A 24087-nucleotide genomic window follows, 5' to 3' on the forward strand; every position below is an offset into this window, starting at 1 on the left:
TGCAGAAGGTCAATTGTGATTTGGTCAATTGTGATTTGGTCAATTCGTATACAACCAACACTACCAGTGCAAGGTCCTCCCTTTAGGCCACAAATCGGCTCCAAGGGTATGAACAAAGTGTATGGCAGCAGTGGCTGCTTACGTGAGAAAAGTGGAACAATCTTTTAAATCTTTTATAACTAATATCTGGATAACTGGCACATCAAATCGAATTCTCCAGAGAAGACCCAGCAGGATTTCACAACAAGAGTTAAATGTCTGGCAGGTATGGGCTTTGAAGTCAATCTGATGAAATTGACAGCCACTCCAACTCAGAGAATCCATTTTCTAGGAGCCACTCTGGACAGAGCAAGGGCAAGCATGTGCTGTACTATCAGACAAAAGAGGCAGGCGCTACAGCAGTCGAATACAGTTTCTGAAAGAACGATTACTTCAATCCTAGGGACAATCACCTCCTGTGTCTTCTTTGTGTTTCATGCCATTCTGCACAAGACCTCTCCAAAAGCGTGTGGAGTACTGCCACAGACCAGTGGTAACGGGTCCAACTTGTACAGACACGTCATAATAGGCCTGATTCCTCAGACCATTAGCAACTAAAATTGTGGACTGATGTTAAAAGCTCACACTAGCCTAGAGCATTGATAACAGGAGCCAGACCCTAGAATCATTGATTGAATGCCCAAACCCCAATACCAGTGATAGCAGAACAGCACCCCCAGATCATTGATAAGAAACCCCACTCCATATAACCTATGGATAAGAGGGTGTCCCCAAACTTACAAAACCGCTGATAACAGGTCCTTCTCCAACAGACTAGCGATTAACAAACCCTAACCCGCAGACCAGCGATATCATGTTGGACTCACTCAAATCAGCACGAAATTACCTAGACCTCCAAACCAGTGACATCATGGCAACATTCCCACAACCCAGTAGTAATTGGAGTCAGTTTCCTAGCCCAATGATAACAAATCCATCCCTCTTCCTCCAGCCAATCATTAATACTTGCCTTGCTGGATATTAACAGGCCAATCCACAGCTCGAAAAAGAACAGGAAGTCACATAGTAATACTGTGCAATTTCATTAAGATGAAAAATAAGTAACGCATCCAAAAGAGTAACATTACACAAATAAACTCATCACAAGCACCGAGTGTGCCAACTATCATTTGTATCTACCTGCCTTTGTTGCTCATACAGTGCACATACAAGATAGAAGCCTTTCGTATGCGCTTCAAGACCACAAGGAGATGACGGCAAGAAGTTAGGTGTTGGTGGGGAAGGCATGTGTGGACAGCCAGGGCTTGATACACGTGTATTATATGGATTTGTTCCGAAAGGGTGATATGGTAATGTATTAAAAAATAATAAATAGAAATCTGAGGCTGTGCATTTGCTTATTAGGTTGCTTAGCTTCCTTTTCCTTATCATCATGTGGACTGTGATATTTCATTGTTTTCTTAGAGAATATAGTAACGGGAGAAAACCTGTGAAGGCTGGGTTTAGGGGCCCCAGCCATTTCCGAGAATGTTTGCAAATCCTGTACAATGACAGTTTTTCCTCGCTGAGCAGAACTCAAGACACACATGGAGTGAAGGTGCCACAGAGTGCATCTTGCATTCTGATAGTTGTGAGCTCAGGTCAGGGCTCCCAAAGAGACAAGTAAACGTACCTGTGGCCAAGTTCATGTGAAATGGTGAATGCCAGCGGTAGACCGGTGTCCTCATTGATGTTGCAGCTGCGGTGTGGCTGGCACATGCCAGACACATGGGACAGTCCTAGGGTCTCGCAGGGACGGTTCATGGCGGCACAGATATCCCTTCTGTATTCAGAATCAAACAAAAAAAGAAATATTACACATTGTTCAAACCCAGAATATTCTAAACAAATTGCTAAGGGCAGCACCAGCATATAGAACAGTATTTACAACATAAATGTTCACAGAAGAGGTCAGTTTCTACAGTAGTATTGCTAGCCCGAGAAGTAGCGGGAATGCATATGTGCTCCTTTTGTTCACTGTACTCAGGGAATCGCAGATACCTTACTGGTGAGCCCTAACAACGCTGAAACATGTCAGGGATTGCTTGTTTTCCTGTACTAATGCAACATGGACTAGCAGTTAGGGTTTGCCTTTATGCAGAGATGAGATAAAAGATGATGAAATGCAATCCTAGCCAGAGAAATTACCAGTGATTAAGAAGTGCTCCATAACTGACCCTAATTAACTGTCCATGAACTGAATGGATGAGTACGTGGGTGAGTGCATGGGTTGCTGACAGTTTAAGTGAGTGGGTGGTTTAAGTGTGCTTAGTTTGGGTGGGTCAGTGAGTTGTTAGGTACAATGAATGGAAGGTTTTGTGTGGATGAAGTGGTTGAATGAGTGGATGGGATCAGTGAGTGGATGGGTGAGTGGGTAGGTGGTGAGGCTAGTGGGTGAGTGTTGATGGCGTAACAGAGGAAGAGGATGGAAAGGACGAGTGATGGGAAGAGTGAGTGATTGTTAGAATCAGTGGGGCAGTGGGTAGATAGAAGGACTGGTGAGTGATTGTAAATAGGTTGGTGAGTGATGGGAAGGGTGGGTGAGTGAGTGAACAGGATCAGCGCGTGGATGGGTGAGTGAGTGGGTGAATGATAGTGCTGGTGAGTGAGGATGAATGGGTGTGTGGTTGAATGGGATGGTTGGTGAGTGGATGACAATCTGGCTACAGAACACAGTATGGGACTGAAACTGCCCTGTTGGACCTCAAATCCACCCTGGCCGGCATGGTAGACCGAGGCCATCCAGCCCTGCTGATGCTTCTGGACCTCTCTACAGCCTTTGATCTAGTAGACCACTCTCTACTAGTGACGAGACTCGGTGAGGTCGCCCACTGCTCTACCCAAGCCTCTAGTTGGATAGCATCCTTCCTGGGACCTCAGACTGTCCGGGTTTCAGCTGGGGATGAGCATTTGGTACCCATCATCCAAACATGTGGCGTCCCTCAAGGGTCCTGTTTATCCCCCATTTTGTTTAACATCTACATTTGGCCTTTTCTAGAGCTATTAGATGCCCTGGGTCTCTGGTACACAAACTACGCCGACAACACTCTGGTGCTTATGGAGCTCAGTGGTCATTATGAGCAGGACTTGTGTTCTATAAACAACATCTACATGCCATCCAGGCCTGTATAGCATGTAATTCACTAGCACTTAATTGCAAGAAAACAGAACTCCTCATTGTCTCTACTAAAGCACGGCTGAGCAAATTTGGCACCTGGTTATTCCAACTTTCGGATTGTTTGTAACATCATAGCTGTTTCAAAGTAAGTCAAGACCTTGGGGGTGGTCCTTGATGAGGAACTATCCATGAGGCCACATGTTTCTTATATTCGTTCCACATGTGTTCTCATTACTAGACGCATAAATTATATTCATCCTTTCCTCATTGCTGAGAACTGTGCTTTGCTCGCCTCTGCTCTTGTTAATTCAAGATTAGATTACTGCAACAGCCTGTTGGCGGCCAACGCAGCTCTCAACATTCAGGCACTGCAGGTGACCCAGAACAATGCTATTTGTGCAACCCTGGGACTCTGTCGGCATGCACATATGTCTGTTGCCAGGAGAGCATTACACTGGCTTCCTATCAAGCAGAGGATCACACATAAGATCTAGCCTTCAAATGCCACTTCAAAACCTGTCCGGATTATCTCTATGATCGCGTCAAGATACATTCTCAACACAAGGAACATTCATTCCTCTAAGGCTCCCACTTTTGTTCAGCCCAGATTCGGACTGGATCATCTCGGAGGGACTTGCTTTAATGTTCAGGCCCCCATATTGTGGAATTCTCTTCCTGCTCCTATGCGTCTGGTGGCTAATCTGTCCACATTCAAGAAAGCCATCAAAACCCGGACTAATCTAGGATTTTAACTGTCTGCACAACTTCTGAATCTTGATTGTTTCCTCACTTCTCGTTGTTTGTCTTGTTCTGTTTAAAATGCGCTCTGAGGCCTACGGGCGTGTTGGTGCTTTATACATTTTTTAAAATAAATTTAAAATTAAATCTTTGGAAGAGTGGGTGAATTTGTTGGTGTGTGTGATGTAAGTAGGTTGTAATGGGTGAGTGGAGCAGATGAGATGGGTGGTTGAATGCTGTGATGGCTGGGTATGTGTGTGTGTGTGTGTGTGTGTGAGAGTCAGTCAAATGGGTAGCTGGATAAAGTAGGCAAGTGTAATATGTAGTTGGGTGGGTGAGTGGGGTAAGTAGTAGGATGGAGTGAATGTGAAATCTGGGAGGCAGAAGGACGGTGTGAGGGAATGGGTAGAGTGAGTAGGTAAATGTCTTGGTAAATGTGTAGAATGAGTGAGGGGGTGGAGAGGGAGAGAGAGGGAAGAAAGAATAGGTGTATATAGGGTGGAATGAGTTACTGAATAGGTGGGCACATTTACTTCCTGTGACATGGTTTATTATTTGGTTCCTAGGAGTATGAATTCCATTTAAGATTTGTACCAATCATGGTAGCCGGCAAGTACTACAGCATGTTCAATGTTCAAACCGACATCAGGTCAAATAGATTTTGTTGGCACACACTTTTACCATCACAACCAGGGGCTAGTAATCAAAAGGCACATGGCTTTCCACGACAGTACACCGAATTGCATCGTGGAGAAACTCCACCTTTTTCGATTTTACCGATATTGTCTGGAGCCTGCGTGGGTTTACTTCTGCCTATGGTTAAGGGTCAATTATTTTCACTATATTCAGTGAAATTGATCACGTTTTGTTGTTTCTTCTGCCACACCCTTTTTGAGCCAAGTTTTGAACTCCAAATGGAGATGTTGGCTATGTGGCATGATAAGGTGAAAGCTAGAACTGGTGCAACATTCTTTTTGGTGGTCTTAAGCCATCGGGAACATGTCCAATATGTGCATACACTAAATCCTCCAATCATCTGCTTGCTTCATTTAGACCATTGGAAGTTGCTCATCAGGCTAGGCATACTATCTACTCACATCTTTCTTGATTTACCTTTATTTGAGGATTGTATGACAGTGGGGCTTACAGTAGATATCTTTTCAAAAAGGTGCACTGTTCACCCTTGGTCACCTAAAACACAGGAATTGGCTTGAATTATTTAATTTCTGCTTTCATGGGTTGCAATGTGTTGTAAAGCGAAGCCTCACGGGAAATACTTCTGAAGCCAAAGTAGAAAATAATCTTTGTTATTATGTTAATTAAAGTTCGTTTTACTGTTATAATATTATCTTAGAGTAGGCGCTTAGGACACAGACTAACACCCACACACATCCTGGCACACAAGGACAATGCCTAAGTGTCATGCATCAGAACACCCAACGCAGGTTCAATGTAGCCATCACTTACCCATTAACACTAGTGTACAGCATTCTGTAGACAAGCACGGCAATGCAGGATAGGACAGGATATATAACAATAAGTACAGTAATTTCTGCCACAGGTCTGCAATATATGTAAAAACCGTCAGGGCTGTACAGGGAGCCCTGTGTGTTGATTATGCCCTTTCTTCTGGTTATAACGTGCAGGCCAGTGGTCAGAGAGGAATAACCAGACAGAGAAGCAGTACTTGTGATGCATTTCAAATGCCACACAATTGCAAGGTTTTGTTCTTCACCACAGTATTTGCTTATAATCACTTTGTGCAGTGTGTTAATAAGGTAAAGCCTGTCTTTGATTTTTCTCGATTTCATCAAGGAGTGTGACGAAACGACTACTGTTTTGTAGGAGTACAGAGAGGAATAGTAGCTAAACCTCCCACTCAGCCCCACACCACTACTAAACTAGCAATGATCCCAATCATAACGGTACAACAGACACAGCCCAAAGGGTATACCTCCTTTGCCTTTTGTGGTAACGCGGGCCGAGGGCAGGCTACTCTCTCTAGGAGAAACGTGAAGCAATAACAGTAACAACCCAAACAGCAATAGTGCAAAGACACCGACATAAAAGAATGTTCAATCAAGGTTGAACAAAAATATATATACTTTAATTAATCAGAAATGTAAACAACTAACTAAAAACACCAATACAACCCCACCCCTATCGAGAGAAACACAGAACATACAGAACTGGTAGCAGTGGTGATCAGGCAAGCACTTGCAGCAATGTCACTGTTCAAAGGCTATGTCTTTCAAGAGAAATGTACGGATGAGGAGCTTAAAAGTCCTAAAAGTGGACAATCAGGACAGGAACATGTCACAGTACCATATGTCTATCTCAAAAGCATTAAGCCAAGCTAGGCAGTAATTGGGCATTTGGTGGGTGAAGTCTACTGTGTCCAACATGCTGTGCGGTCCAAACAGCAATAGCATGTGGCACGAAGAAGCTTGGAACAGGCAGATGATGTACGAATATGTGTAGCTCACAAGCGATTCAATGTGGGAATCACGGCCCAGAGCTGTTCCTGGACTTACGGTTGGCTGGAAGGCCCAAACCCAGGTCTCCAGGGACACAGCAAGCTCTTTGGGGTCACCCCCACTCTTGGGAGCTTGGCTGGTATCTACAGGGAATCTTTCACCTCCAGTGAATAGGGACCTGGGTTCACTGCAGCCAGCAGTGGTGTCTTGGTCCAATAGCAGACACCCATCCTGTTCCCTAGGGATGGCAAGAGGAGAGCTCTCCTCTGTCTTGGATGCCGTCTGTCTTCACCTGTATGGCAGAGGACTTGGAATGTACTGCACTCCAAACAGAGGTCCAAAAGTGTATCCTTCTTCTCTTGATGATCCAAAGATGAATAAAAGATGGAGTGCGAGACACCTTCCATATGAAGGTTAAAGGCCATAAGGGATTCAACAAAAACAAGCCTGCTGTAAGGGGTCCAATCCCTGTTGATGTGACAAGTTACCCATGCTTTCTTACATATTTGACAAGACCCGCATACCGGCCCTGTCAGGGGAGAGAGGGAGCCCAATCCAAACAACCAGTGGTGCCTCTGGCAAGTGTGTACAGGCCCCCTCCCCTCCCCACTTTACCTGTGATGATGGTGACATCCGAGTTGCAGGATAACACCGACGGGGAGAAGCCAGAACGGGCAGCAGCAGAAGGAAGACACTACACAGCAGCGGTCCGCACTTTGTTGCAAGATGAATCAAGCAGCATAACACCAGCCGCAAGAGAAAGGGACGACGCAGAGACTATAGAGGCCTTATTAATGAAACTCCCACCAGCACACCAGGGAAATTAACATTAAATTGCCCACCAGAAGGCCTTATCAAATGGGTACTACAGTCCCTCAGAAAGTCTTTTACTTTCTTTGCAAGAGATGCTGCCAGAAAAGGGGGTGGAGCTTACCAACCCTTTTGAAGCCTACCTAAGCACTTCCCCTGCCACACCACCTTGAGCCAGGTAAGTGATAGGACAGTGTGAGTATCCAATCCTGGAAGGGTATGGGGTATTTAAAGAGGTGCATGCGAGTTGTGCACTGTGGTTAGTTGGATGAGGACAGGAGGTAGAGCAGGAGGTCTGAGAGACTAGAGGAGACGAAAGTGAGAGGAGTGCGGAGGCTATTGGTGAGAGGGGGTCTGTGGAGTGTTTGTGTTTGAGAATAAGGAGTGTGTGAAAGAGCGATTCAGTAGAAAATAGTTGTAGTTGGGAGTGGTGGTAGTAGCAAGAAGTGGTAGTTAGTATTAGTGGGTGGAAGTGAGTTGTAGCAACAGTATTGGACGTGACAGTAGCGGGAGAGAGTTGGTGAGAGTCGTAGCGGTAGTACAAGTAGTATTCAGTCCCTCTGACCTCCACAGCGCACCTCTGCCACCCATCCTCAACATCCGAGACATGGATGCACGCATACAGCGCATCGAGGAACGGCATGAGCAGATGACTGGACTTGTGCATCAGCACCTGGAGGAGACCAGGTTGATGCGGGAGGAGACCGGTTTACAGGAGAGTGGGCAGGCCACTGGCCAGCACGGTGCACATGCTCTGGGCCGCTCATCACACACATCGTCTAACCTCTCGCCCTTGCTTTTCAACCAGTACCTGGCAACTCTCGCCCACTGCATTGACATTTTCTGCTCAAAATTCCAGTGCTACGCTGACGACACTCAACTCATTTTCAGGCTGCCCTCGGCCACCTCCTCTCCCTCTCTCATCTCTGATTGCCTAACTGCCATTCAAGATTGGTGTGCCGCCAAAGGTCTTTGTCTGAATGCCAGCAAGACGGAGATCCTCCTCATCGGCACACCTTCACCATCCTTTCCCCTTCCTCTCTGGCAGGCCTCCCTTGGCCCTCCTCCTACCCCCACCTGCGAGGCTAACAACCTTGGGGTCATCTTTTACTCCACACTTTCCTTCTCCGCCCACATCTCTGATGTCTCTAAAAAGTCAAACTTTCTACTGCACCTCCTCAGAGGTACTCTGCCTTTCCTCTCCTTCCGCCAGAAGCTCATGGTCTCCCAAGCTCTGGTTCTCTCTAGGTTGGACTATTGTAACAGCCTCTTTCTAAATCTACCTGCCTCTACTCTCTGCCCTCTGCAACTAATCCAGAACAGGACTGTGAGACTTGTCCTTGGCCTCAAGCCCTGGGATCGTATCTCGCCAGCTCTGAAATCCCTCCATTGGCACCAGTGGATGCAAGGATTACATTCAAAACCCTCTGCATTGTCCACAACGCTATCTGGGGCCTGGGTCCAAAATACCTTCAGCTATCCCTCTGCAAATACCTCCCCTCTCGAGCTCTTCGCTCCTCTACCTCTAACTCCCTCAGGGTCAGTCGTTTTTCAAAGAAACGAGCTGGGGGTAGATCTCTGTCTTCGGCTGGGGCCTCCCTATGGAACAGCCTCCCTGCCACTCTAAAACTTGAGGAGAATCATCTCTGGTTCCGGAAGCACCTCAAGACCTTCCTATTTTCTTCTGCCTTCGCTTCCCCTCTACCCTGCTGATCTGTTCTCTCTTGGCACCATGCACCTGGCCACCCTCTGTCCGCCGGGTCCAGGTACCTGCTCACCCTGCCACCCTCCCGCACTGCCTCCGGGCCACCCCTTGCACTGGGGTCTGTATCTGTACCCATACAGCCCCCCCCCTTTTTCTTCCTGCACTTATCAGACCTACCCTGTCTGCTGCCTTAAACCTAGCACTTGCTGGCTGCACTACCACTGTTTGTTGCCTTTTATTATTTTTGTATTTATTAATTATTATTTATCTGTTTCTCCTTTGCTTCGCACTTTCCATTTCTTCCCTCTTCCATGCACTTTTCCCCTCCCCCTCTCCCATGCACGTGCGCGTTCTCCATATCACTGGGCCTAGTAAGATGTAAGATCGCTGTTTTGTTCTCCCCTGTTCCTCACCCTTGCCTTGTCACGCTCTGAAACACTTGTGTACGGGTGCGATAGAAATAAAATATCATCATCATTAATGGTCCTGCTCACACAGAGGGTCCGGGAGGGGACCGAGGCGATCTCAGCACTTGCTGAGTCTCTCACCCTTTCCATGCAGGCGGCACTGGAGCGCAAGGACATGACAAGTTCCGACCCACCCTCAACCATCACCACGCCTGCCAGCTCACAACAAAGCAGCCCGAGGCACTGATCTCTGCGCTGTCAGGCTCACTGCAGAACGGCAAGTCCGGTATAAAGAAGCCACGAAAGTGAGCCAGTTCCAGACATCAAGTGACACTGATGCCACCTAGGGAGTGTTTTTGGGATGGTGTGTTTAGGAGGCTTAGTCAGGGAGGGTTGGTGGGGGTAGGTTATTTGGGGTGGGTCAGTTGGGGTGGGTTATTGATGGAGTTATAGGGGGGTTGGTTGGGGGGCTAGTTATGGAGGGGTTGGTGCGCCAAACGTTTCTTGTTGTTTATTCATGCAATAATACACATGGTTATGCACATGAATTCAAGTCCAGACATTCAATTAGTGTACTGGAGTGCTTTCTTTTTGCGCTGCATCACATGCAGTGTGTGTCATAGGTGAGTTGCAGGTGCTGTGTGATCAGAAGTAGTTCTGTATGAGTTCCTTGTGGGTTGCACGCCCATCCCTGTCATCCCTGTGATGGTGTATTCGCATGTTCTGCCAAATTCACATATTGTGCACCATGGCACAGGCCAAGATTATCTTCCCCATTTTCACTTGCCTGGACATCAGTGCCCCACTGGAGCCCCACTGGAGCGGTGAAGGCAACAAAACTGTGCCTTCAACAGTCCAAAGGTCCGCTCTATTGTCGCCCTTGTTCTGATGTGGGCACGATTGTACACTGTTTCCTGGTTGATCTGTGGATGGGTCATCAGCCAACGTAGTAAGTGGTAGCCAGAGTCGCCTGCATGGAAATGGACACAGTGAGGGCCATATTATTATTGAGGTGACTGGGCAGTGCATAAATGTTGGGATGTGGATGTGTGACATCAGGGTCTGTGTGCTCGCGGGCCATCAGTCACCTTGCTGCACTCTGTGACAGGTAATACTGGACAGGGCATGTGCAGGATCTGACTCCCAAGGATGTGTTGGTGGTGGTGGGTGGGGCATAGTGAGGATATGCTTTGCTTTGTGACATGAAAGTGTTGCATTCTGGTACCAGTGGTGCATTACATGTGCCTGTCCATCCGTGCCCAGATTGTGCTGATGTGTCCTTCCGTTGACTCATGTGATACATGCCAGTCGTGGCCACCCACTCTTGCCTGCAGAATGTGTCCCTGCATTTGCATGCTGCCTGTGTCACATGCACTGGTGACAGTGAACATCCCCCCATGCCCTGGTGCACATGCAATGTGGCGTGTGTGTTGATCCTTTGACTCACCCAATGGCCAAGTCCGCTGTGCACCATAACGCGCCATGTACCCAGGCATCGTGCTATTGTGCAGGACCATGGAGTCATGTGTTGATCCCGGGAAGCATGCACAGCAGTGTGTGATGGTCAGGCCCACGTCACAGACAACCTGCACATTCATTGATTGGTACAGCTTTCTATTTCGATACACCTCCTCTGTGGATTGGTCAGCCACTAGCTCTATGTGTGTGCAGTCCACTGCTCCCAATACATTAGGCATGCCCGCAATGGAAGCGGACCTTGGTGTTGTTCACCTGTTCCTGTGTGGTTGGTAGGGCGATGAGCTGGGACACATCACTCCACCAATGTCATTTGCACCTATAATATCACATAGAATTGGCCTGCTTTAATGGTTCTTTTTTTGGTGGACCAAACATTAATCTTGTGGCTGTCAGTTTGTGTTTACCTAGTACTTGGAAGAACCACCCGTTTTTTACATTTTTCAAGTTGGACCTGTTGAGGTGGATTTGTTTGGTCCTTCTCTAACCAACCAGCATCAACCACCATAAATGGCAATGAGGAGTTTGAGTATCTCATATTTACGATTGGTGGATTTCTCATAAAAAGCTACAGTATTTCTTCTACTGCAAAGATCATCGTGCTAGAGATTTCTGGGAACATGTGGCTTTTGTACATGCTAAATTACTGGCATGGAGTTTTAATAAAAATGTCCTGAAAGCCCGAGGGCTTTAGGGCAGGGTGGCACACAGTCATGGTTTGGGCTCACCATGGAGGCCCAGGGACATGCGGTGACCTGGCAGTTGCATTAGGGGGTGGTAGATTGGGGCATTTGGCCGAGATATGTTGCTCAGAACATCTGGGTCAAGTTAATATGGCATGGCATCAGGGTTCCTGCTGGTGGCTGGCTCCATGACTGTAAATTGAGGTGTTTACTTTTTCAACATGCCCACCATACTTTATGGCATTGTTTCCTTTCTATGTTGAGAAATATAATGATTTGCAAGTCATCATGACCAATACATACTTCCAACCTGTCAGGTGATTACAGACCAGTATAAAAGGAGGAGCTAGAAGGAAGGAAGATGCATTGCAACTCTTACTGTTCTTCACCTCCATGGTTGGTGTGATGGTGATCTTAGCTTGTGCCAGAGCAAAGGTCCAATTCACAAGTAAAATTAAACACTGCCCGACATGCAAGCATTTAATTGTAATCGTACAACGCTGCCTGCCATGTGAGCCTGCCAGGCAGTGCTTACGTACTTTGCATGGTGGAGTGCAAATGTGCAGGGCAAAAGGCAGCGTGCACGCATATACATTGCCTTTTGCCCTACACATTTACACTCCGCTATGAAAATGATTCAAATTTGGCAGCCGGACCTGGCTACGCCTGAGTGCAAACGTACCAGGTCACCGCCATCATATTACGTGTTAGAGCAACATGAGTTCCTTAGTATTAAAGCTCTAAACTCTAAAAGGAGGAGCTAGAAGGAAGGAAAATGCATTGCAACTCTTACTGTTCTTCACCTCCATGGATGCTGTGATAGTGGTTTTAGCTTGTGCCAGACCAAACGTCCAATTCACAAGTAAAATTAAATACTGCCCGACATGCTAGCATGTCGGGCAGCATTTAATTGTAATTGTACCTGCTGCCTGCCATGCGTGCACTGTTCCTGCTCCTATAATCTGGACAGCGCTGGCTGCTGGTGCTGAGGCTGCTGTCTGCCCTGTGACACATAGCGTGGGTCCCCTTGGGTCTGCTGCACTGCTGCTACATCTGCTGTTTCCCTTCATCGTCAGGTTGTCCTTCATTGTGGACCCTAAAGTCCTGATTGTGGCACCTTCTGGAACCATGAGTTTGCGACTAGAAGACAGAACCAACACAAGCTAAATCTAATCCCAAAAAAAGAATTTACATCACAGCAACCTTTCATATAGTCTTCCCATGGTCCTTGGAACCTGCTGAAGTCATTGGTTATCTGTTGTTAGAACTCTAAGGTCAGTTTGCATACCCCTCTTGAAGGCCCCTCAACTGCAACATTTCTCCAGGTGCTCAAGTCCCCTTTAAGCAGCCAACCAGCCCTCCACCTCTGGCAGTGGAATCTGTCCTAGAAATTCTCCTATGGGGCCCTCCAACCCTCAGCTGGATATCTTCTTTCACCTTGCTACAGAAACCTTTAAGTGAGAACTTACCTATGAGGTAATTATAACTGTGGCTGAACTGCTGTCTTTTTTCCATTGTTTCCAATTGGAAGACAACTCTAACTCTTGCAAACTCCCTAAAGTAACCTACAACTTGACTTACCACTGAACATTTGTGAAACACCTGCTCTGAAACTTGGGTTATAAATTTAAAGACAGTTTTTTGTGTAACATTTGGCCCTCTTTAAAACTACAACTTTTGTGTAATATTACATTTGGAAATGATATTCTTTTCCTTGTGTTTTAATCCTCCTGATGTACCCTTTCTGCACCTTTACTGTTTTCACATCTATTCTTGGTATTCTACGTACCCTATGTATATTTAACGTTTATGCACAGGCTGTTTAGACTAAATAGAGTATATGTTTTTCAGTACATACTGCCTATACAGTCTTAAACTGGGTGTGTCTGCACAAATTATCTATACAATACGCTAGATGTGTCGCCTCCTAATAGTGCAGCTCTGTCAAGTTTACCAGTGAGAACTTGGATTAATTTCATGGAAAGCCCTACGCACATATTCAGGCTGATCAGAAAAACTTCATAATAAGTGGATAATGCAGGAAACAATCGACCTAGACATATGTTGTTTAGAAGATGGCGGACCAGTATTAATGGGTCTTAAATTCGCAAAAAGGATTTATGGCCTTTCTGATAACCTTAGTTCAATCCAGAAGGAATATCAATGGCCTTAATGTGTAATGTATGCAATGTCTGTTCAGCAGGAGGAGGAGGATTAGAGATGAAAGAAGGCAGCGATATGGTTTAGTTAACATGGAAATCAGAAAGAAAACATTTTAGGAAGGAAAGAAGGATGTGTTCTAAGGGATCTATGTAAATATTGCACACCAAAATATCACAAACATGAAAATGTGGAATGTTTTTTTCCACACATCACTGAGACCCCCGCAAACCCCTATACTCCCCTCATATTTTTTATTACCCTTACCTCCCCACATATCATTGCAGTGTAATGTGCAGTGCGAATGCGTGTTCGTGATTTTCCCTTTTGGTAATTTGGAATGATACCGATCTAAGTACTACCTTATCCATGTGAAATGATGAGCTTGATTGGCTGACGGGATAACCCTCAAAAAGGCTACTTTCCACATAAGATGTTTTAGATCTAGCCCATGAAGAAGTTAAAAGTGAGCCCAATTAACAATACAATGATACATTCACAAGGTGGAGAATGTCTTCTAAAAGGGAGAAATACTATTTTCAGACCATCACAAAATATTTGATCACTGTGACCAGGAAGACGGAAATATGGAATAGTCTCTTCCAGGAGACAGAAATGGCATAAGGATGAATCCCGAATAGGGAACATTGTAAGCAACTTCTTAATAAATGGAGTAACTATTGCAGTATCTCATGTTTTGACCTTTAAGTGGATACCTTCCTCTATACACACCAGAAGAAGAATTGTGTCAACTTAAACAGACATGACATGTTCTCGTGGAAGGCCACTTTCAGTATGTTGAAAGAGTCTTGAGAGTGAAATGTCCACACTAAAGAACCTCATGAGCCAGGGAAGGTTCAATGGAATAAGCTGCCTCTTCTTTTTGTGAACAAATTCTGTTTGCATGGCAAAATTTGGTGCGGAACGACAGATATCTGTAGCAGATCCGAGTACCACCACTGTTTCAGCCAGGACGGGCATATGAGGATCATTGTTGTCCTCAACTGTTTCATCTTCATAATTATTTTTCTGACAAGTGCAACAAAAGGGAATTGCCCAGAAACCCACGATTATAAAACTTGGAGGCAATGTCTGGGCATTTTGCTTTTTCTGCCCAGTTAACAAGATTTTTAAAAAATACATTGTTGTCAAGTACCCAGTCGTGCTCCTCCACCTGTTTCCTCCTTAATCGGTCTGCTTTTTCGCAGTCCTTACCCAGCATGTACTGCTCTTAAGCTGGGTGTGCAAGTTTGTGCCACAGTTGCTGAGCCGCCGTAGCTCAACATCATTCCTTCCTGCTTGTTGATATATGTGAGGGCAAACTGAGAATTATAATTATAATTGTTCTTTTATAACGCGCTTAATACCGGAGACCAGCTTCTAAGCGCGAGACCATGATCCAAACCGGTGTTGTTATGCGTTGTCTTGCTTCCAAGACAAATGCGTTGCCTCTGAGCTATACTCCCGGTCTCAATTTAAAATGTTAATGAACTCCTCTGCTACTTTGATTTCTTTATAGTTATAATGAGTTTATGCCAACTGCCATGATTAAGAGTGGTTTATTGGAATTGCTGTAAAGGCCATATGCTCTAATGCACATGTCTTAACCAGGAGGGCTTTATCGTCTACTGCCTAACAGTGCTCACATCCATAGTTCTTGTCTCTGACATGATTCCCATTTGGCATACCTGAAGATACACTTTTCTAGGCGGCGTTAGCAGATGGAAGTAGACATTACTAAGTCAGCCAGTATGCCCTGAACTGTGTGAGAAGCGTTCAAGTAGCTTGCACTGCAAGAATTGTAATGTATCATAATATTTCTTCTGCGGACATCCAGATTGTGTTTTCCCCAAGCGTGAGAACTAAGCCTCCGCCTATGATTTGTATGATGGGACAGTGAACAGTCACCTGAAACATTGTTGCTTAACAGTCTCATGCCATTCCTGAACCTCCCCTTCCACTGAAATGCATGGGCGCTCTGCTGTATAAAAGGGCTGGGCACAGAGGGAGGGGGGCTGCTGTGCCGAGCCTCGTACTGTTGTTGGGTCACTGTTGTCCTGTTTATGCTGGCTTACCAGACTGCTATTAAAGATGTTTACCAATCCACACGAAGAGTCTGTGGTTGATTTTCCACAACATACAGTACACAGTGGCTGTGTTGCCTGTGTGGAAGAGAATGGTAATTCTTTATGTAATTAAATAAGTGAACTCATGAATGTAAGTAACGATGATATGATGAGGGTTGAGGGGTCTTCCTTTGCAGAAGGGATTGGCAACTCCCCATATGAACTTCAGCTCTGAATGCCCTTTCCTATGCTATGTGCTGCATATCCTTAGCTATTTTCTTTTGTGCGATTAAAGGGACTCTCCTGCTCCGTCCTGTGGAGAATCCTGTGGATCCCCCACAAAAACCTTGCCTAAAGTCTGCTACCAGGTTGCCAGGAGAGGGCAGACGCTTCCTTATCCCAATCCTGGGAGTGGTGTACTGCGGGAGGATTACCTGGGTGGAGACAAGGCCCAAGGTAGTGGGGTGATTTTGCAGGGTGCGACATAGTATTTTTTTTAAATAGAAAAACTCTTACCACAGACTTAGAGGAGAAATTGGCGTATTGCCAATATAGTGACTAAATCTAGTGTTGAACCCAAAGGACAAATCTTTTAAATCCCTAAATCCCCATATCCTCCACAATTCCAAAGGTATGCCAAAAGGAATGATGAATATATGCCTTTTCCTGTCCCATCTGCCTCTAAAAAGGTTAAATCTCATAACTCCTCATTCAATAATATCAAGGGAGGAAAACCCATCATTAAACCTTTTAAAGAAGTTAGAAAACAGAATCTTTTTAAGGTGGACTGCATGTCCCAGAATCCCTCAGGGACTGCGACGAAGAAGAGGGCTCTGGAGGCATGCAGGAGCCGTGGACAGGTAGGCAGGTCTAATGGCGTTTGGCAAGGTCAGGCAATTAATCCTAAGGGCCTGTACCTGAAGCCAATTAACCCACCCGAGGGGCATAAGAAACACTTAGCGCATTGAAACACTTGTCTAATGGCGCGTTATAAATGCCATATCATATCATAAAAGGCTGCAGCAAGAAGGAACAGTAGAAAGAAGCAGGAGCTGGAAGGTCAGCAGTAGCAGAAGCAGAAGAAGCATAGCACAAGCTTGGCAGTTCACTAGGAAGTGTGACCACAGAAGGGAAGCCGGAGCAGAGGAAGAGCAGAGTTCACCTTCAGGGTCTGAGTTTGTCCTGTGCTCAAGAACCATGTTTGGCTGTGGCAGCATTGGGAGAGGCTGGGAAAAACCGGCAGTCTTTCCAGGTGCACCTAATTGCCGTGAATGCAGGGCTGAAGTTGTGCATCCACTCAGGGCCTGTGTGCAGAAGCAAGCCAAGGGAAGCTTGAGAGAGGAAGATTCTCCTTTAATGAGTCTGGATCGAAGACATCCCTGCAGCAGAAGGGTGTGGTCCCCAAGAGTAAGTAGCAATAGCAGAAGAGGAAACCAGGCCGCGAGGCAGAAGCAGGCCACAACCGCTGTGATTAAGGAGTTGGTAAAGGGAAGCTCTGTACTCCAAATCATCAAGAATACCTTGCTGGTAACTGCAACCAGCTTATTTTATACTCGTGCACATAAAAGCAAGTAGAGGTTGCTCGCAGAAGTGGGAAGTCTTTCTAATAAGGGAATTGTATAACAGGCGCATATTAACAAAGTTGAAGGGTTCCATGCCTTAAAACCGCGGCAAAAATGGCTGTGAATACAGAATATTGCGGAAAAAATGCAGTGGTTTTTTGCGCCACAATCATGTAAAGGATGCGGGGGACACCCCCGCAACCCCTGGGCCCATTATACTATTTCAGGGGAGCGGGGGACACCCCCGGAACCCCTGCTCCCCTGAAATGGTATAATGGGGTACACCTTTACCGGGACAAACCATGGCATTTTTGGCCCGATTTTTTGTAACGGCGACATTTTTGCCGCGATTTTATTACCTGATACCAGCTGAAGTATCTTTGTGTGGAGAAAGCATCTCTTTTCCCCATTGTTAGATGTAACCTGTTGCCAAGCTGTCGCGTGTCTCTTTTTTAAAGAGGACAACTAACCTAATGAAGCCGACTTTAACTTTCCCGCAATATTACAAGTATATTTAACATTAGAAGAAGATGCGCATGAAACAGTGCTTCTCAACTGCCATGCAAACGTAACGCTGACCGAAAGGTGGGAACGCTTGCCCTTTTGAAGTGGTATTCAAAATCATAACAAAATCACGTACACCTTATTTTGTTTCCATTCAAAACCGTGCTGCTTGTAATATACCGAAGATTGTAGAAGTTTTAGAAGTGGCTAAAGTTGAATTAAGAACAAGTTTTACAAAAGCCAGTAAACCAAACCCTGTTAAAGTGAAACCATCTCATCTAAGAACTAAACATCACTACGTTATGGTTGGTGGAGCTGTTCTAAACCCCAAGTCCTCTGATACAAGGGTGACAAGGTTGTGCAAGATTGAAAGAGTGGCACTACAGCACAGGGTCAACTATTGGAGGCAAAAGACATATGAAGCTGGGGAAGGGAGCTGGGTACTTGTTAAAAGAAACGTAATAAAATCTGCATAGCTGAAACTGTCTAAGTCGAGAAGAAACAGTCTGGAAGCTAAAGACAGATTTTGTGGTAGCTGCAAGACGAAAGGAAAGGCGAAGATGCTGCCCTTTCTAGCGATATAAGAGAAAAGAGTTCCTTGCCCACCTGTAGAGGTCGGAGAGTCTTGTGGAAGTTGCCTTAAATTCTAAATTGTATTTATTTTCAAATTTCTTTATTGGCATTTATATAATAAACAGTTGCATTGTAGTCTCGAGCGATCACAGTGGTATAAACCAGGAATAATCAAAATAAGCCATTTAGAAATTAACGATTAAACAGAAACAACAAAACATAAACAATATTAACAAGTCTCCGGATGGTCAATAATGAACGCAACGTAGGGAGGTCAGGAAACAAATAAGTTCAGGTTAGGGACTGCGTAAGTATTCTGAGGCAGATAACATGTATCAATAGGGGCGAGTTTCTCAAGGGGGTTTATCGTCATTGGGGGGGTTAAGTAAGGCCCAGGTGAGAGTTTTCCAGGCTTCAAGTGCTAAGCTCGTGTCTTCAGGGGATGTAGCAACACCATCCTCCCAAGCTGAGGTTTCTGCCCCTATCCAGCGTTCCAATTCGTTACGCCATACTTGGTATCGTGGGCCCCCAGGGCGCTTCCAAGCCATAGCAATGGTCCTTTTGACCAGAATGCATACCAGGTCCATAAGCTTAACTGAGTGTTTGAACTTGGCCAGTCTGGGATACGTTCCAAGAAGGCACTCTTTCGGGGTCCACTCGTATCTGGTCATGTCTGCCTCGCTACAGAGGAGTTCTGCTCTCGCCCAGAGTTGTCGGGCCTGGACGCATCCCCAGAACATATGCATAAGATTTGCTTCATCTCTACCACACCAAGGGCAGTTATGTTGGGGTAGCTCATATATTTTGGCTATTCTAAGTGGTGTCAGGTACGAGCGGTATAACATATTGAGCTGAATCAATTTAAATCTAGAATTTCTAGATACCACGTTAGGAAACGCTAGTGCTCTCCTCCATTCAGTTTCAGACAGTTCATGTTCAAGTCCTCTTCCCATTTGAGTTTGAGGTCCCGACTAGGGGGATTGGGCCTATCGATTAGGTGACTGTATATACGGGACACAGGCCTCCATCCATCTCCCAAACTATATAGATGCGTTATGAAGGGGTCAGTTTCAGGTTCTTCTGGCCACGTGTCCCATTTAGTCCGTTAAATTCTAAATTGTAATAGCAGCAGTAGATCTGTGGTTGCTGATACCTTTCTCAGAAATGTATCAGTTGAATGTAGTTGAAGCAGAAGTCAACTGTGGAGCAAGGGAGCCTGCTCTCACAGTATTATTGGCAGAAAGGAGTTGCTAGAGAAAGAGCAAACCCTAAGAAGAAGCATCCTGACAATTGTATCTAAAGATGCTGCAGATGTTGCAAGAAGAAGAGTTGTTGTTAAGCAGAAGAGGTACTTTTGTCTTCAACTTTACCCATTCTTTCCTGGAAGGAGGTTATCCAGGAATACCATTGGCGCTGTTGTTTTCTTTATGGAACTTGGAAAGGGAGTCTTTTCATCCGACAAAGAAGGAAATGTTACCAGTGTATTTGTGTTTGTATGAACTTTTGTTTCTTTGGAACTTTTCAAGACTTGATTTAAGACTGGAAGAGATTGACTTTAGGATTTTGTTTGGTAACCTTTTATTTATGTTGTTTCTATGTTGCTTTAAATGTTTCTGTTGTTTAGTGTGAGGGTAGTGTGAGGGTTAATTTTTTGTATGCTATGAGGTTTCCCCTTAGATCCTAGACTAGGTAGGGAATCCCCTGGCAGAGTAGGTTTACTTAGGATTTATTTTCTAATTGTGCTTAAAATAAAATGTCATAATAAAACTAAACACAGTTGTGAATCTCACATTACTGACCCCTTCACAGTCTCTTCATGGAATTACTGAAGCAAGGATGGGGGTTCATGTCCAATGGATTCAGCCAGTTTAAACCTGTGCGAACAAGGAACTGCTGTAAAACAACAGAAATGGTCATTAGGGCAGAGGCCGAATGCCACTTAGCTCATTCGGATAACCTGGAAAGTCTCTTTGGGAAGTAATCTCCACCCACGACAGACTACATCATACCGAAACAATGTTTTACTTTTCCATGAGTAAACAGTGCTTGTTGACTCTAGCTATTTGCTACGTCATTGGTTTATCTAGTCTAGTGTAATTCAACAGATCTGTAAGCTTGAATAAAAGCCTTAGTCGATAATATCATTGCAACAACCAATATACCTAATTCCTGGAAAAGCTGTATAATAATACTAATATTCAAGCACAGTGACCGCCTAGCGGCGAGCAATTACCACCCGATATCTCTTCTGGATGCAGACAGCAAAATATTTGCGGGTCTTGTCCTTAGAGATCTTGAAGAATGTGCATCAAAAAATAAAATGATATCTAAATTTCAGAGTGGATTTCGTAGGGGCCTCTCCACCTCACTCAATAATCTTATTTTAACCTGTCCAAACTCGGGTCGTACAGCCAAGGGGGAGACCACTCTTTGGGGCTTGGTGGATTTATCCCAGGCCTTTGATATTGTAAATAGGGAACGCCTGTGGTGGAAGCTGAAAAACTTGGGGATTCCCGAACCGTTGCTGGCAATTCTTATTGAATTACATCAAAACTCTACACTAAGAGTCAGACTATCGACTGCGGGTGATCTATCACAGCTGATTGGAATTCAGAGAGGGGTCCGTCTGGGTTGCTTGGTTTCCCCCTTCTTGTTCAATCTTTATATCTCAGATATATTAAATTCTTTCCTGACTCTTCTGTTGGCCAGTCCTAAGATTGGTGAGACCAAGCTCTCTTTTTTAGTCTATGCGGATGACATCATGGTTTTGGACTATACGCAAATAGGCCTAAAAAGGCTAATGAAGGCACTGGGAGACTATGCATTAGTAAACAATCTGAAAATCAACCCAGATAAATCCAAAGTGATGATCTTTAAGCGCCCACTGACGAAAAAGAAGCCTTTTTCTTGGAAAATCAATGGTATGGTTGTACCGGTGGTGGGGGAACTCACTTATCTTGGCTCGAAGATCACCCCATTATCCACTAAATCAGACTTACATATTAGACCTGAAAGCAGCAACATTGTGATCTCACATGATAAAGATACATCTAAAATACTGCAAATTTACACTTACCCCCTTGATAAGTACTGTGTGGGTAAGGTTATACCAATGCTGCTTTTTGGTCTTGAGTGCAATATTCAAGGTTTCCTTATTAACTGGGAACGTGTTGAGGCGAAGATAAGGAAAAGAGTTCTTAGCCTCCCAAACTCCGTTCCAATGGCCTTGGTTCGATATGAGTTGGGTCTCCTGTCCCTTTTATTCTGCATGGAATTAAGATGGGTCTCATTGTTTAGACTGATAAAGGATCCCCAACGGGACACTCTTTATGGGGATGTTCACTGCCAAATGATTAAGGGGGATAATACCTTTTTGAAAATGCTGAAAATAAAATGTCTTGATATCATCACTGCAGCAGACTCGGATGTCGATACCCTGATTTCCAACCCCTTAAGATCAAAGGAATTTATTAAGAGAAGGGACTGGTCCAGGACTATTGAGGGGGTAATAACAGCTAAATTATCTACTAACTTCTCCCTATATGATAGACCTAGAGCTTCCCTTCCTACTTACCTGAGACAGTTTCCAGACCCAAAGGCTAGGATGAATTTTCTTAGATTTAAATTAAATATGTTACCAACTTTGGAAATACTGCACATTCGCAACAAGCATGTATATCCATCTGACATCTGCCAAGACTGTCATGGAAATGTCAAACAGACTATGAAACACTTAATTCTATCCTGTTCGGGAATAAGGGAACTGGTTCAGGGGAGATTGCAGAGATTTTTGATAGAGGGAGATGGCCCGACCCAATTGACTTTTGGGAAAGATTAATTGCTGGCAATTAAGTTTTTTTGTCAATGGAAGTAGTGAAATTACTTAAAGTTTTAAAATTGGTTGATTATGTGATTGTATAATTTTGCAACAATGAAATGTTTTATTCCTTCCTTTTGATATACTGTGTAAAAAGTAGAAATTCTGTTTGGCTAATATGATATGCACAATAACAAATTTAAAAAAATTAAAAAGTAAGCTGTTCCAACACATTCTGGGCGACGAAAACAATTGAACCTATCACAAATGGTCACCACTTTGGATGTTGAATCCTGGCCCTGGGCTCTAAGGAGAACTATTGTGACATGGCAAAGAGAGATTTGTGCTTTCAGTGGAACGTGGGTTTGTGGAGTTTACATCTTTCTAGGATTTCTACAGAAGCCAGCACAATGTCAGCAGGGTCAGGTTCCTCATGCATGTGAATCACTCCTCAATTGGCTTTTGGATGAATACTACACCCATGCACTATATGCTTAGCAGCCCTCATATATTGCCCCCCAATGGTGTTGAATGCAGCTACTATGAGAAGAAATAGCTCTGAGACAGTTGTTGAAACTGTTGTACTACCTGAATTAACACACATTTCTGATTTGACACAATACTGTTTTTCTGTTTTGCATTTTAGAAGGAGTGGTCAGTGGATGCTGGGGTTGGTGTACTGGTTCAGGAATGGGTCAGTAATCACAGCAGACATGAGCGTCCCCAGCCAAAGAGTTACTATGGCAATTATACCAAATTAATAGAAATCCCTAAAGCAGCTGTAGAATGGAGGAAACAGACAATGAAATGGAAGAGAGTTTTAACAATGACAATGGGCATCATTATATGTTTGCCAGTATCCCGCCGGTAAATCAGGTGGGATACTGGCAAACGGTAATACCATTACTGGCACTTTGGAATGCCAGAATTACTGGCATAATCCAAGTGCCGCAACAGCGGTAATTCTCCATTCCATGGGGTCCCATAATACTTCATGGGGGGGAATTACCGGGATTTCCGGCACCGGTAATACAGGTGCCGATAATACTGCCATTTATTGGTGGTGGGGTGCAGGAATTACCGGCAGCACAGAGCTGCTTGCAAATCCGGTCACCCCACCACCAAAGGTGTAGTTTGGTGTTGCGGGAAAAGTGTTTGTAACGGAATAGCCACTACTTTTTTCTAGGAACGGCATTGTGGCAACAAGAAGGCGTTCAAATGAGCCGCAGGTAATAAGTGAATATGAAACCGGAGAAGGTAATAAATCAGGTGCTTTGGTCCAATAACTGCTTTCCCCTGCAATGGAGGTTACTGAGTTTTTTTTAACAATACAAGAGTGGGTTCTTAGTTGCTGCAGCATTAAAAAACTCAGTAACCTCCATGGCATGGAAAAGCATTTATTGGACCGAAGTATTAAATTTATCATGATGCGGTTGGGGGATCTTACTTTGCAGAAGGGATTGGGAACTCCCTGTATGACCTTCAGCATTCTCTGCCTTTTCCTATGATATTTCCTGCTGGACCTTAGTTTTGTTTTCTTTTTAGCGGACATTGATTAGGCTTCCCTTTCCCCACTTGGCTGAAGGCAATGCTGGACATTTATGCATGCGTAATTAAAGGGTCTGTCCTGTGCAGTCCATTATTGGAGTTGCGAGAGCTAGAACGTTAACACGTCCAATGTATTCAGCCGGTCTAAACCTTTGTGAACAATGAACTGCTGTATAACAATGGAAATGGTCATAGGGTTGGTGGATGAATACCCATCAGCTAATTTGACTGATCCCGATGGACTCTCCCGGAAGTGATCTTCACCCACAGAAGGCTACATCATAAACTGCATTTTACTTTTCATAAAAACAGACAATGGACTATGACTAGGACTATTGTTTTTTCACCAAGGTGGGATATATGTGCCGGAAGGCTTAAGAGGTGGGTTTTCTCAAAGTTTCTTT

The 24087-nt window shown here is 44.7% G+C and overlaps 1 protein-coding gene across 1 annotated transcript in view; it reads right to left on the reverse strand.

Annotated features, from left to right (window-relative positions):
* Window positions 1–24087, reverse strand: part of ADAMTS7 (ADAM metallopeptidase with thrombospondin type 1 motif 7) — a 752931-nt gene that overhangs the window by 425608 nt on the left and 303236 nt on the right. Inside the window, exon 7 of the mRNA XM_069624204.1 lies at window positions 1673–1822. Coding sequence (XP_069480305.1) covers window positions 1673–1822 — 150 coding nt within the window. The remainder of the gene's footprint in view (window positions 1–1672; window positions 1823–24087) is intronic.

This window comes from Ambystoma mexicanum, chromosome 11, assembly GCF_040938575.1.
Source record: "Ambystoma mexicanum isolate Mex_15411 chromosome 11, UKY_AmexF1_1, whole genome shotgun sequence".
Taxonomy (NCBI): Eukaryota; Metazoa; Chordata; class Amphibia; order Caudata; family Ambystomatidae; genus Ambystoma; species Ambystoma mexicanum.